The following is a 16,262-nucleotide window of genomic DNA, read 5'->3' on the forward strand; positions in this document are numbered from 1 at the left end:
ACCTATAATTTTTAATATTTTTTGAATATTTTTATTCATTTTAGACAAATGTCAATTTATTATGTGTACATTAAAAATTTCCAATTTTAATAAGTTATAACCCATGATTTTGGATAGTTTTTGTTGCTTTCGAACGAATGCAAATTTATTATGTATACATCAAAATTTATAATTTTCATGAGCTATAACTCATGATTTTTGTTCTTCATAAATGAATAAAAATTTATTGTGTGTACATTAAAATTTGCAATTTTCATGACCTCTAAGTCATAATTTTCATTAATTTTGAATGAATACAAATTTATCATGTGTACATCAAAATTTGTCATTTACATGAGTTGTAACCCATAATTTTTGTTATTTTTATTTGTTTAGAATGAATGAAAATTTATTATGTGTATATAGAAATTCATGCTTTCCATGACCTATAACCTATAGTTTTGTATAATTTTAGTCCATTTCCAATGAATGCAAATTGTTTTGTGTACATCAAAACTATCGATTTTCATGAGCTATAACCTATGATTTTTGTCAGTTATGTTCATTTAAAAATGAATGCAAATATATTATGTGTACATTAAAATTCATATTTTTCATGAGTTGTAACCCATGATTTTGGACAAGTTTTTTTTTCATTTTAAATGAAACCAAATTTAATATGAGTACATCAAAATTCACGATTTTCACGACCTGCAACCAATGATTTTTTTTTCAGTTTTTTAGTGTACATCAAAATTCAAGTTTTTAGTGAGCTATTGCTGATGCACAGATGATTAATAGCAGGATTTAGGGCTAATTTTAAAGAGGTTAGGGTCCCTTGATCTCCTTTGATTGTTGATTCCCCGATAGGAAGAGAGTCTTGCACATATGCAACGCGTTAGAGGAATGAAGTTAGTTTCTCTATTATTGTTGCCAATTTCGGTTTGTTTCCAATGAATACGAATTTATTATGTGTGCATCAAAATTTACAAATTTCATAAGCTATAACCCACCATATTTATCAAAATTTTCATTTTAAACAAATGAAAATTTCTTGTGTGTACGTAAACATTCGGGATGTTATCATCTATAACCTATGTTTTTATCAATTTTTATTCGTTTTGAACGAATGCAAATTTATTGTGTGTTTAGCCAAATTTATGATTTTCATGAGGTATAGTGCAACATTTTTCAAATTTTTTCCATTTTGATCGAATACAAATTTATCATATGTACATTAAAATTCACAAATTTATGACAACCCACCATTTTATTCAACTTTTGTTCATTTCATGAATGTAAATTTATTACATGTATATCAAAATTTATAATTGTATATATAATCTATGATTTTTGAAAATTTTTTGTTCGTTTCAAATGAATAAGATATACATCAAATTTCATATTTTTTATGAACTATAACCCACAATTTTGGATAATTTTTATTCATTTTCAACGAACGAAAATTTATGAGCCATAACCCATGATTTTTGTCAACGTTTATTTTTCTTTGAACGAATGCAATTTTTTGTCCTTGCTCTTTCTTGTACACAAAGCAATCATGCCGTGATTACTTAATCCATAATGCTAGAAATGGAAGAATAGTGATTTTAGCGTATAACGATGTAATTGTGTTTGATGTTAATGCTTTTAAGAAAGATGCGGACTTGCTGCTTGCGTGCATAACAAGCAACAAAGATGAAGAAAAATTTCACGGATTCTGGGCGTTCGGCAGATATTACGGAAATTCTGGCTGTTCGGAAGTGGGTATGATATCTGGCAGCTTGCAGGAATCAGGGCATTGTCAAAGTACAATCACCGATTTTATAACTTTTGATTCACACCGGCAGGTGTTGAAGTATGAGTCCACTGATTATGAGTTCAACTTTGATTTTAAATTTCTTTTAGAAAGTAGTCAATTTGATTTTGTTTTTTTTTTATTTTTTATTTCTGATTAGGCGGTGTAATGGCCAAGTGAGAAAAAGCCATAATAATGCTTCACTCAAGTGCGCATAGCCTTGAATAGAAAGTGAACGAAAGAGCAAGGACTCGTATAACATAACCAAGAAAGTTTGGATCCTGGTGTTGATTGGTGGCCAACTTATACAAGGAAATACACGCATTTTACAGATTAGAATTTGGTGGTTATCTAAGATCGTTGAGATGCACATAAATTTTGATTACAGGTTTCTATTCTACGGAAATTAAGTGTTGAACTTGGCTATAGCGAATTTTGAAGTCCGTGAAATTTGGACCTGTTGAGTTTAGCCCATGGTACGGTCGAGCTTCAAAATCAACTCTTGTAGGTACCTTGCATGGAACTCCCTGTAAGCATCTCGCATGGCATCCATTTATCTGATGCGCACAAACAGTGGTCATACTGCTACCGCTCGCATCTGAAGACGACGAGGGGTTCAAGTTTCCATTGAAGGTAACCTGCATAAAATGCAGGCACAATGCGCCTTTCTGCGAATCATAAGCTAAAATTGTACGCTTAATCCCATTAGTAGGATCATCATATTCCCATTGGTAAGATCATCATATTTCTTATCGAGGGGGCTAAACTTTGAGAATTTTTACACACTAAACATAGCAAGACACAGCTTTACTAATAAACAGCAGGATAAAACTTCTAATATAGCAAAATAACATAAACATTAGAAAGTGACTTAACAGAGCCATAAAAAAGGCCCATGATATCAAGTAATCCCGCGTAATGATAAAACTTGGCCTCCCCGGGCTACCGACGAAAAAGCAAACTCACAGCAAGTACATTCAACCAGTCAATAATCATCAACATACCAAACCCATCATAATCAGCTACCCTTTCTGTTATCAACCCAGTAGGGCAACAAAAGCATTATAATAAAATACTTCAAGTGGATGGAGCTGTTTCTGTTTTGCCCTCTGAAGAAATTTCCTCAGCTTTACCTGCAACTTCAGCCTTTGATGTGGCTTGTTCTGCAAAGATGGTTGTCGGTTCAGAAAACTCATTATCATAATGATTATTCACGACTTAGCAACAACGAATATAACTAAAGCATGAAGAACAAATGGTTATTATATATATATATATATATAATATATATTAAGAAAAACGGGAGGTCAGCTGGCAGCGTAGGAAATTTCCTGACGCTGCAAGTGTATGACATGTGTAGCCCCCCTACTAGTCACATCGTGGGGACTCACATTGCACTACACTTGCCAGCGCAGCGAAACTTTCCTAACGTGTCAGCTCACCTCCCGTTTCTCTTAATAAATATATTATATTATATTATATTAGTATAATATATATAATATACTATATATATATATTGAGCTTGAAATAGGGGTTTTCAGAAAAGAAAGGGTTTCAAAAGACTACTATAAAAAAATTTTAGAAAGTTTGCATTGAAAACTTCAATATTCAAATATTTGAACTGTTAAGTATCTACTTTAACTATTGACACGCCGGCATTAAGAATTTAAGCTCTATGCATGATTGTGATTTTTATTCTACCGTGATTTCTAGTTGATCTTTCTTAATTGATGTTGCCTGAATTTAAGCTTATTCGTTTGCCTTCCGTAAATAGGATTTTTATAATTGATACTGCATAGTATGCTAAATGAACTGATTTAAAATATTTACTTTTATCTCTTTTCATATACGAGTAAGAGGCATGCAAATAATTTGCTAACATCTTCTCAACACCTTTATGGATTTATCTGTTTTCAAAGACCATGTCAGGTCATTACATAATTTACGTCAAAACCAGTCAGATAAAGAATAGGTCTAGTCAGAACAAGTATTGTCTTTGCACGCCTATATAGCTGCAGTTAATCCCCTACGGTTTTGTATGTGCAGGTTAACCTTGTTTAACTGAATATGTTCAGGATAAGATATTCTAATAAATAACCTTATTAGGATGGGGTTGTTCCTACAGGCTCTGAGCCCAAGTTCCCTTCTCCCAAAGAATGGGAATCTTTTCTTTTGTTCAAGCGCAGTCAACGACATGTTTCTAATTTCCCTCCCTCTTAACTAACTAAACTCTCAGGCTGTTGATACGGGTGTATCTTCTCTTTGGAACTTAGCGATCCTCATGGAAGCTTGAGGATAGATGATTATCGTGGTAACTTAAGAATAGATGTGTAAAACAACACAGTGGAACGCAGGTTGAAGCGTGGAACGAGACGACGAATCGAAGCATCCAGTTTTCAGCCCGTGAGTCGACTCATACATGTACATTCATACATGTACATGAGTCGACTCATCAGGTTGAGTCGACTCATACCTGTCATGAGTCGACTCACGAAACCCAGCCGTTTTGTCAAAAGTTTCTGACTAGTCGACTCACCTCATCATGAGACGACTCACTTGGCATGAGTCGACTCATGCATGTTTATGAGTCGACTCATCGACGGTTTCCTGGTTCGTTTGGGTTTCTGTTTGCACGAATTCCTGTGGGGTTTGGGCTTGATTATTTACCACTTTACCATCCACGTTGTTACACCTATATAAGAGCTTGTTTTAGGGTTTTTTAAGCAATCAAAGAGATATTCTAATCAAGAGAGATTAGGGTTTAGAGAGAATTAAGAGTTTGTTCTCGATTCTAGTGAGATTGTGAGAGGGATTGTAATCTTTTCATACTTATAATCTAGAGAGGGTATTTTTCTTCGTCACATACTGAATTATTCTTGTGTTTCTGTCATCCTCTTCTCAACCCACATTTGATAACTCCACGATCAAAGGTGCTCGCACGACAACTAGTATCAAGTTAGTATCAGAACGATCAGATCCTGTGAAGGGGGCATCTTGTGTATGATCCTGACTCGATCGCAATACAAGAAGCTAGACGAGATCCTTATTTCATTGGAAGGAGTCCAGAAATTAAGAAAGAAGATGATGAAGGTGATGACAAGGTGGTCTTGTCGCATGTTGATGACTTGTGGTTTGATAGAGAGAAGCCGCTGAAGGAAGATTGTATTTTGGAGCGAAAGACGACCATGACGAGGCGGGGGACAAAGGAGTCATTTCTCATTAGACGTCAATGTCAGGTTCCTAGCAAGGCTAAGTGGTTCAACAGGGAAGGAGGAGCTCGCGAGTTTCCTCCGCTGAAGTTCTAACTTGAATGAGACTTAAAGTTCCTAAATGGGGGACTTATGATACGGGTGTATCTTCTCTTCGGAACTTAACGATCATCATGGGAACTTGAGGATAGATGATTCTCATGATAACTTGAGAATAGAGGTGTAAAACAACACAATGGAACGCAGATTAAAGCGTGAAACGAGACAGTGAATTGAAGCATCCAGTTTTCAACCCGTGAGTCGGCTCATACATGTACATGAGTCGACTCATCAGGTTGAGTCGACTCATGCCTGTCATGAGTCGACTCACGAAACCCAACCGTTTTGTCAAAAATTTCTGACGAGTCGAGTCACCTCATCATGAGACGACTCATTTGGCATGAGTCGACTCATGCATGTTTATGAGTCGACTCATCGACGGTTTCCTGGTTCGTTTGGGTTTCTGTTTGCACGAATTCCTGTGGGGTTTGGGCTTGGTTATTTACCACTTTACCATCCACGTTGTTACACCTATATAAGTGCTTGTTTTAGGGTTTTTTAAGCAATCAAAGAGATATTCTAACCAAGAGAGATTAGGGTTTAGAGAGAATTAAGAGTTTGTTCTCGATTCTAGTGAGATTGTGAGAGAGGGATTGTAATCTTTTCATACTTATAATCTAGAGAGGGTATTTTCCTTCGCCACATACTGAATTATTCTTGTGTTTCTGTCATCCTCTTCTCAACCCACATTTGATAACTCCGCGATCAAAGGTGCTCGCACGACAACTAGTATCAAGTTGGTATCAGAACGATCAGATCTTGTGAAGGGGACATCCTGTGTATGATCCTGACTGGATCGCAATACAAGAAGCTAGGCGAGATCCTTATTTCATTGGAAGGAGTCCAGAAATTAAGGAAGAAGAAGATGAAGGTGACGACAAGGTGATCTTGTCGCATGTTGATGACTTGTGGTTTGATAGAGAGAAGCCACTGAAGGAAGATTGTATTTTGGAGCGAAAGACGACCATGATGAGGCGGGGGACAAATGAGTCATTTCTCATTAGACGTCAATGTCAGGTTCCTAGCAAGGCTAAGTGGTTCAACAGGGAAGGAGGAGCTCGCGAGTTTCCTCCGCTGAAGTTCTAACTTGAATGAGACTTAAAGTTCCTAAATGGGGGACTCATAATACGGGTGTATCTTCTCTTCGGAACTTAACGATCCTCATGGGAACTTGAGGATAGATGATTCTCATGATAACTTGAGAATAGAGGTGTAAAACAACACAATGGAACGCAGATTGAAGCGTGAAACGAGACAATGAATTGAAGCATCCAGTTTTCAACCCGTGAGTCGACTCATACATGTACATGAGTCGACTCATCAGGTTGAGTCGACTCATGCCTGTCATGAGTCGACTCACGAAACCCAACCGTTTTGTCAAAAATTTCTGACGAGTCGAGTTACCTCATCATGAGACGACTCACTTGGCATGAGTCGACTCATGCATGTTTATGAGTTGACTCATCGACGGTTTCCTGGTTCGTTTGGGTTTCTGTTTGCACGAATTCCTGTGGGGTTTGGGTTTGGTTATTTACCACTTTACCATCCACGTTGTTAAACCTATATAAGAGCTTGTTTTAGGGTTTTTTAAGCAATCAAAGAGATATTCTAATCAAGAGAGATTAGGATTTAGAGAGAATTACGAGTTTGTTCTCGATTCTAGTGAGATTGTGAGAGAGGGGTTGTAATCTTTTTATACTTATAATCTAGAGAGGGTATTTTTCTTCGCCACATACTGAATTATTCTTGTGTTTCTGTCATCCTATTCTCAACCCACATTTGATAACTCCGCGATCAAATGTGCTCACACGACAACTAATATCAAGTTGGTATCAGAACGATCAGATCCTATGAAGGGGGCATCCTGTGTATGATCCTGACTCGATCGCAATACAAGAAGCTAGACGAGATCCTTATTTCATTGGAAGGAGTCCAAAAATTAAGGAAGAAGAAGATGAAGGTTACGACAAGGTGATCTTGTCGCATGTTGATGACTTGTGGTTTGATAGAGAGAAGTCGCTGAAGGAAGATTGTATTTTGGAGCGAAAGACGACCATGACGAGGCGGGGGACAAAGGAGTCATTTCTCATTAGACGTCAATGTCAGGTTCCTAACAAGGCTAAGTGGTTCAACAGGGAAGGAGGAGCTTGCGAGTTTCCTCCGCTGAAGTTCTAACTTGAATGAGACTTAAAATTCCTAAATGGGGGACTCATGATATGGGTGTATCTTCTCTTCGGAACTTAACGATCCTCATGGGAACTTGAGGATAGATGATTCTCATGATAACTTGAGAATAGAGGTGTAAAATAACACAATGGAACGCAGATTGAAGCGTGAAACGAGACAGTGAATTGAAGCATCCAGTTTTCAACCCGTGAGTCGACTCATACATGTACATGAGTCGACTCATCAGGTTGAGTCGACTCATGCCTGTCATGAGTCGACTCACGAAACCCAACCGTTTTGTCAAAAATTTCTGACGAATCGAGTCACCTCATCATGAGACGACTCACTTGGCATGAGTCGACTCATGCATGTTTATGAGTCGACTCATCGACCGACTCACTTGGCATGAGTCGACTCATGCATGTTTATGAGTCGACTCATCGACGGTTTCCTGGTTCGTTAGAGTTTCTGTTTGCACGAATTCTTGTGGGGTTTGGGCTTGGTTATTTACCACTTTGTCATCCACGTTGTTACACCTATATAAAGGATTGTTTTAGGGTTTTAAAAGAGGGAGAAAGCAATCAAAGAGAGATTCTAATCAAGAGAGATTAGAGTTTAGAGAGAATTGAGAGTTTGTTCGCGATTCTAGTGAGATTGTGAGAGAGAGATTGTAATCTTTTCATACTCATAATCTAGAGAGGGTATTTTCCTTCGTCGCATACTGAATTATTCTTGTGTTTCTGTCATCTTCTCAACCCACATTTGATAATTCCGCGATCAAAGGTGCTCGCACGGCGACTCGTATCAACTGTAATCTTGGCTTGTTGACTTCTGGTGGCTTTCAATCGGAAGTAGAGGAGAAACTAGAAATAATAATACAAAACTATTAGTTCATGACTTTATTTTTATATTAATTTGGTTTTTTAGTGGAATAAAAATAAATTATTATGAGTTTAATTTTAAAGTAGAGAGTGATTATCCATTGATTAATGATTACTGAACCTTAAAATTTTAATATAAAAAATAATATCAACTACATTTTTATTTAATAAAAGTACTCGGGAACCATTTTGTTTTCTATTAAAATATATTATTACTTTGAATCATGAATTTACTTAAAAATAATTATTTGATTATTATTTATGCATTAATAAAGTTTATTTTTCAGGATGAAAATACTTTAGAGAGAAACTTAATAGAAACATGATATCATGAAAATCATAATATCATGAAGATCAGGATCTTTTACATTTTGGATGGAAACTCGTATTTTTCATCAGTACAAACGATTTTCATCCAAATTAAATCTGATGAATTGTATTTTAACAATCGAAACAAGGCTTAAGATCTCAAGAAGTCTAATGCAATTTAGAACAGTTAACAAGTACTGTCCAAAAACTGTTGTAGCTCAGAACAAGAATGGGTTAAGTAAATAAAATGTCAGATGATTGATAACTCTAGTAGTTTACATAAATTGAAAAACAGGTAACTAGCAGGCTGATGTGAGTTCTGTTGGAAGACCTCAGACCATGAAAAACAATTGATTGCTCAGAAGAGATATTATCGAGTAACACCATTCGGAATTAGCAGCTCAAAATTTCTAGATTAGCAATTCAACATACTAATAGCTAGTTATATATGAGTTTAGATATGTGATGAACAAAATATGCATAATTTCAATCTAGGAAACACATATTTAGGGAGGCATGTATCAATTTTTATCTCACAGAAGGCTCTATAATTAATAGTAGCATGGTGTATAAAGCACAATATGCATGCTGCAACGGACAGGAAAAGCATTTATTAGTCCATAAAAAGCCTAGAGGGTTATGCATTTAAGTATCTTCTTAATGTATGCATGCAAAAGTTTCCAGCAGTACCTTAAGATCCTTTCTTTTAGTAACCCTAATTCACATAGAAGAAAGAAAAATACAAATATACGTTCTAATTCCCAAAAGTATGTTGTGAATCTTGTGATTTCATACTAATCATATTACTTATAGTGGATGCATATACAATTATACATGAATGTACATGCTAAAACCAAATATTCGCTGTTGATCTAGTATGCCACTGACAACCAGCATAAAGAGAAAAATAAAATTTGTTATCAAATAAAAATGTCTAGTTTAAAGATTAAAAAAAGAAGGCATGCTGGTTGAAAAAGCAACAAGTGTCTAGAATAAGCACCTTCGTCATCAGTATCTTCAAGATCATCATCCATACCACCCATGGCACCCATATCCATGCCACCCATGGCACCCATATCCATGCCACCCATACCACCCATACCACCCATGCCACCCATACCACCCATGCCGCCCATGCCACCCATGCCACCCATGCCGCCCATACCGCCCATATTAGCAAAATTCTGTACAAGATGATAAATATAGTAGTAGGACAATGAGGATAAATCCCAAAAATAATAACACTAATGTAAGGGCTTTAGGAAAGGAAAATTCTGCCTACCGAGAAGTCCATTCCATCCAAATCCAAATTAGAAGGGCCTGATAGGAACAAGAAACTTAGAAAGCGCAACAAAAGAAATTTACATAATGCAGAAGAATTGGAATTTTCCAAAATAAAAACACAGAAAGTATAACATCGATAGCAGATACTAATTTTTAGCCTATTTACCGCTGCGAGAACAACCATATGATAGCTAAAGAAATAATCAACAAGATACAACCTTAATCAAATGAAGTAAAGATATGCTTCATCTTATTCTATTCTAAAAGTAAACGTGACAGCTTACCAACTGTCCGATAGATGCTAGTTAAAAACAGACTTCTCAATTTCAAACAGAGCACTTCTCTATGCACAAATATACCATTACTATTAGACATGAAAACTTCCCAACTCAAAAAATCAGGTGCTTTCGCAAGATTCTCTTTTGATTCAAATAAAATAGAAGTGTGTGTTTATCTTTCATATTGTTTAGTAGAATGTTCATTATAACACTTGTGGAAATAACTCTAGGTTGTGCTGTGTTTAATATTATACTCTTGACTAAAATTAAATATGCTCAAAAACTGGACAGACCGTCATTGTCATCATCTTCGTCCACCCACTTGTCCCAATCAACTTTCACATAGTGAGGTGTTTTGACATCCCCACGTAAAAGCTTTTTCCACCATCCCTTCTCTGCCTTCTCCAAAACACAGAAGATATTCCTAACACCTGTGTTTATTTTGCTATCCTGAAAATTGCAAACACGACCAAGGGTAAGACATGTTATTTTAAACTGTTAATTTCACACAGCTAATAGTATCATATTGCAAGCCTTACCTCAACATTTACTTTATCATGAAGATCCAGTTTGATCTCATACACATTACTATCTGTGCCAGCATTCGCAGAAAAGGTGAAAACGCCATCAGGTTCAAGGTTCACTTTCACATTTTTTGCATCAGCCAGTTGCACTGTGATGTAAACTTTGTCGAGTCTCTCAGCCCATTTAACTTCAGGATAACGACTAGAAATTTGAAGCAAAAAAAGTAGTGTCAGTATTACTCTTTCTAGAATAAGAAGTTAATAGCTTTTCTACATAAATTGCCTGTCACCATACTAGGAAGGTCAAGAAATACCATGAATAGCATGCAAGTATTAGCACAAGTTCAAGAACAATTGAAAGATGAGATCTGTAATTATTTCCCATTTATAGCTTCTAATCTGTCAGAAGACTCGGAATCCGAAAGGTCAATTTTGATTTTAACTTTAGTCAAGAAGCATTGCTAGTTTGCTACTGCCCACAAGTAATAATTCTTACAGTCACAGACATAGTTTCATGCATCATAGAGGCAAGGTTGCATTAGGGAAACATTAATGTCTCCGATATATCTCCTTTTTTCACTGCAGCCTCAAGATGAGTTTCCTTCTATTGATTATTGCTTGCAATGATATATCTGATGGCAATGATAACTGTCATTCTTCTTTATCAAGAAACTGGGAAGTTATGACCTTCACTACATCCACTGTGTAACATTATAAATTAAGACCTTATTATGTGATTGGTAGTTGATATCATTTATGTTCACATCTTTTTTATGTGAAAATTATAAACATGTTCCTCAATTTTGTTTTTCTAATAATGAAAAATAATGTCAGCGACATGCGCCTTGCTTCATTGAAGCACATGCATCACATTGCACCTTGCGCATGGTGCACAATAACGGACTGTGTACCCCAAATTGCACCTTGCGCCTTGACAACAATGATTGTCACAAAAAAAGGGTGAGTGGACTAAGCACTTCACCAACACTGGCCAGGCATCAGAGAAAAATAAATAACAAATAAATAAATAATCTAAAATAGATCACCAACTATATGGAACAAAATGATATCATCTCCTAGTCTATGGATTTGGCATGTTAGTTAAGAGGTGGGTAGTCAAAAAGATTCATCTTCAAAAGATCAGGTATTCAGAAACAACAAAGGTACCTACCTCTACCTGAACTAGTGACCATTAAGAGGATGAAATGTTGCATAATAAAAAATAGCATTAGCAATTAATATATATATATATAAGAAGACTTGATGAAATCCAAAAGAAAAATGCAAAAAATAAAAATAAATTGTAAATAAACTAATATCTGGACTCTGAAAATGTGGCGTTATCCACAGGTAACTGCCTAAACATGTGCATCATAAAATAAAATAAAAAAACAGATGTCTATGCCTATGCACCACTCTTCATTTGAGTGTTGTCACTCCAGTGAATAGCCAAAGGTACAAGAAGATTAATATCAAACATTTGTCCCAATGTTGGCATTGTAGTGGCATTGTAGATTTATGAAAGCTTTAAATAGATATCTTCAAAACCCTGTAGCAACGGAAATTCTGATTCCACCATTTTTATTGTGATTCTTTAAGAGGATTAGATATACAATAACTTTATGGAATCTGGAGAAGCACAGTTTGCAAACGAAAGGAGGAAGAGGGAGATGTGTATTCATCATAAGTTAAAGTTTATGTGAAGTAAAACCATACTGTACTTAACAATAGACGTAAGCATCTCGGCCAAAGCTACAACAAAGAAGTCATTTTTGGCATGTTGCTTATATGTCCCTGCAAATCTTGACAAACTTAAACATGGTTTAAAGTAAAAACCCTATGGAATTTGAAGCAATTCATCAATCAGAATCTTTTCGTAAATCGCAAAATCATCAACAACAAACCACAAAATATTATCCCAGCTTTTTCCATGCACAACATGATCTCCTCTCTTTATTACCCAATCCTCTACTGAGTTCGACAACTACCAAGCTCGACACCAGAAATTTTCAAAATATGACATCCTAAACAAATATCAGACTCCCATTAAAACAGCAAAGATAATATTTCAAAAGAGCAAAAGATAAAAAGTAAGTATTTTCACTAACTAAATGAAGAAACAAAGTGCCAATCTTAAGTTAAAACTCTAAAGCAGCGCAACCCTAGCCTCTATGTTCGATCAAATAGCTACAAACAGAATCAAAAGATGACGAAATAACAAGGAAGTTCTAAGTATAGAAACCCTAAAGGAGCGATCTTTGAGAGTTGCACCTCATATTCGAGGAAAGGATAGAAGAAACCCTAGAAACTCGAGTCAGCTGACAGAGGAAAACGGTGCGCTGCGTTTACCTCTCTAGTCGAAGCCAAGCTGTATACTTAAAAGGGCAGTCCCTAATGCGAAAAGACTTAATGCCCCTTGCTAGCGGGTTTTGGATATTCTCACTGATCCATTTGGTTTCGGTTGGATCCGCACCCGAAAAAGAAAAGAGGAATTGGTTGTATAGAGCCGGAAACGGACCCCTATATGAATTCGTTTTCTAAATTTTTTGAAACTCTAAAGAAAATACCAATTCTTTTCTAATATTCATGAATATCTATGGAACACCGAGATGGAAAGTAATACTTTTCTAATATTCATGAATCTATTGAATATTAAAATATGCTTATTTGATTAATAATACAAACTTTATGATTGTTAGACGATTTAATTAAGAAAATAATTTACTTTTTATCATAATTTGATTTATAAATAGAATTTAAGCTCATAATTGAAAAATTATTACTTTATGATGAGGAACTAATCGTATATAATTAGTAGTCTCTAATATCTATTGACGATTGAAATCTTTGCTTCTCGATCTATATATTATATATATAGCTTTGTATTCTTCCTCAGAATGAGATATTTACTCGGGACCATTTGTTCTTTCTGCTTACGTTGCCGCATGGTCGTTTCTCAGCAAATTTCTAGACGTACGGTACCCCAACGCGAAAAGTAAAAAGTATTACGGTCACAGGATCATCATCATCAGAAGAAGAAGCCAATAACCCTAGCTTATGCTTGCCTCTCTCTGCTACAAACACCATCGATTACATTGATCAACAAGAGATTTTATCGGCATTTGAACGAGCATATATCAAACAATATTGAAAAGTACGCATGCTGTGTAATAGAAGAGATCGTAAATAAAACAAAATTTCTCAAATCAGAGTCCATCCCTATGTTCAGTATATTTAAAAACTAATTTTATATGTTTTGATTATTAAATCTGGTCTCATACGTACGAGACCAAAATGATTTCAATCTTCTGATCAAACATATACCTGGATATCCCGATACAAATCCTGATGTTTTAATTATATCCGCATTCGTATCTGTACCCTACCAAAAATAAAACGACGTTCATACTCGTATTCGGATATTTGATGCATGTGATCTGCATTATGTTTGATCATATTCAGACCATTCACTCCCTACAGGTTTGACTCTTAACCCAGATAAGAGGTAAAACTGCACCCTTAGACATTCTTGTCCTCAACCAACATTCACCTCCACAGGAAGCAAACAAGAATCTTTCAGGCCTCAGCTAATCATCGTTGAAGCTATCCCTTTCCTCCAAGTTCTTTCAGCATTCTTGCCTACAAAGCTTGGTACCCAGGCTTTCTTATAAAAGCTTTATTGTATCTTTCTAATAATCAAGAAGTCCACAGCCATCGTCCTTCAGAATCAGAATCAGAAGCCGACAGATATCGACAAAGGCCATCATCTAACAATTATGCCAGGATTAATCTACGACGACGAACAATCACCATCATCGTCCTTCAGAATCAGAAGCCGACGGAGGCCTCTTCGTAGCCTTTTCGGAGGAGGAAGAGGTTCTACAATCTCTTTTATCTCAGTCTTGATGTCTATATCATCAATTTACATTCGTGTTAATAGAAACTAAAAGTATAGAACTCTAAATATGCAGTGGCTAACATACTGCTATGGAGAAATAAACAGTTATCAGCTGGGATTCTAGCTGGGGTGACACTGATATGGTTTCTATTTGAGGTGATGGAATACCATTTTCTTACTCTACTGTGTCACGTATTCATCTTGACAATGCTAGTGATCTTCATCTGGTCTAATGTTGCTCCTCTATTTGGAAGGTAACAATCCTTTTGTACTGAATCTGTTGTATTATTTATATGAATGATTCAACTTGTATAAATTATCTCAAGATACTAATAAAACGTTTTATCGAACAAGTGTATTCACGTATCTAAGCACTGGCTTGCACATAGAAGATATTATCTGAAATTGCAAGATAATATATTTCGACGTGAAACATCAAGAAACAAAACAGAAAAAACCAGATAACATACAATTAGTTCTTGAACATATATTCGAAATGCCAAATTAAAAAGTTACATAATCAAAACAAATAAATAAATAAACGTGTGGAATATGATTCAAGTTAATTTTGGCTATCCCAATTTAATCACAATCAATCGTTACCTTTTATTGAATTGCTTCGGTTCAGTGTCAGCTAATCTAGTTTATGTTACAGGAACCCTCCTCGAATCCCTGAATTCATATTATCCGAGCACGCTTTCAGAAACTATGCAATCGCATTTCACAGCAGGTTCAATTAATACTCCATGTCCTACACGACATTGATTGTGGAAGAGATCTCAAAATGTTCCTCTTGGTACACAAATTTGCAGCCTTTACTTTCTTACCTGTTATAATCTGCAAGCCCTAAATAACCTTCTAATGCAACATCATCTACTTTCCAGGCAATCGTTTCTCTGTGGATAATATCAGTGATAGGAAGTTATTGCAGTGCACTAAGCCTCCTCTACTTTTGTAAGCTCTATGCTATTTATATAGAACACTGTGATCAAATGATCTTATCACATTAATCTAACCCCTAGTGATTTTACATTCATATTATAGGTTTCTTGTGCCTCTTCACCATCCCAGCGTTGTATGAACAATATGAAGGCGAAGTTGATCATTTTGCCACAAAGGGAAGCCAGGATCTAAAGAAAATGTATAAGAAGTTTGACTCAAAATTTCTCAAAAAGATCCCAAGAGCAACAGTCGATAAAAAGAAAAGGCTCAAATGAGCGACTATATCAAGTTATGGATACGATGAAGTATAGAAAGACTCGACAAGTTATCAGGGCAAAACCATAAGAGGAAAAACCTTGTAAATATTTAGTGTGTGAATTAAAGGAAAGCATTCATGTGAAAATGTAATGAAGTTCACATAACCTAGAGTGCACCTACACATATCGTATCCAAGTACAGGAAAAGCCATTTCAACAATTTACAGCTAAGTCTAAAAATGCGTCATTCTTATTCCTTGCCAGAAGAGATCAAAGGCTAATTGAAATTGGTACATGCTCATAGGTATTATGAGATCCACACTAATGCATCTAAAGACTAACTGGAAGCCAATTTAGGAGTTGCGGCAACAATTTCTACAGAAGATTTCTTTTGAATTTGAATACTATCTTTATTAAAAGAGCCTTCCAGTCCAAGTTTCCAAGAAAAGATCAGGATATGGAGACATGAATTCTGTCTCTTCGATCCAGTCTTCAAGCATAATTCCATTTTTAAACCCAACAAAACCCAATTTGCATTGACTAGATCTGAGACATACAACTTCTGTATAAGATTCATTTTTATTTTTATTTTTATTTTTTTTGAACTTGGATCCTATCTTTACTGAAGGAAATGTCTT

At 35.7% G+C, this 16,262-nt stretch overlaps 1 protein-coding gene and 1 pseudogene across 1 annotated transcript; one reads left to right on the plus strand and one right to left on the minus strand.

Annotated features, from left to right (window-relative positions):
* On the minus strand, positions 2,573-12,909 carry LOC109829264 (uncharacterized protein OsI_027940-like). The gene is made up of 6 exons (XM_020396469.1): positions 12,799-12,909; positions 10,543-10,729; positions 10,297-10,453; positions 9,724-9,761; positions 9,442-9,625; positions 2,573-2,940 (listed from the first exon to the last, which is right to left on the minus strand). The coding sequence occupies exons 1-6, from the start codon at positions 12,801-12,803 to the stop codon at positions 2,855-2,857; spliced, it is 657 nt and encodes a 218-aa protein (XP_020252058.1). The 5' UTR covers positions 12,804-12,909; the 3' UTR covers positions 2,573-2,854.
* On the plus strand, positions 13,857-16,138 carry LOC109844393 (annotated as a pseudogene).

Source organism: Asparagus officinalis, chromosome 1 (assembly GCF_001876935.1).
Source record: "Asparagus officinalis chromosome 1, Aspof.V1, whole genome shotgun sequence".
In the NCBI taxonomy this organism is placed as follows: domain Eukaryota; kingdom Viridiplantae; phylum Streptophyta; class Magnoliopsida; order Asparagales; family Asparagaceae; genus Asparagus; species Asparagus officinalis.

What these genes read in the sequence shown, in the direction of transcription:
- LOC109829264 (XM_020396469.1), bottom strand. An exon ending in CGAAGATGATGACAATGACG is followed by an intron (nt 9,762 to 10,296) that starts GTCTGTCCAGTT and finishes TGTTCCTATCAG; the next exon opens with GCCCTTCTAATTTGGATTTG. An exon ending in TGAAGATACTGATGACGAAG is followed by an intron (nt 2,941 to 9,441) that starts GTGCTTATTCTA and finishes CCATCTTTGCAG; the next exon opens with AACAAGCCACATCAAAGGCT.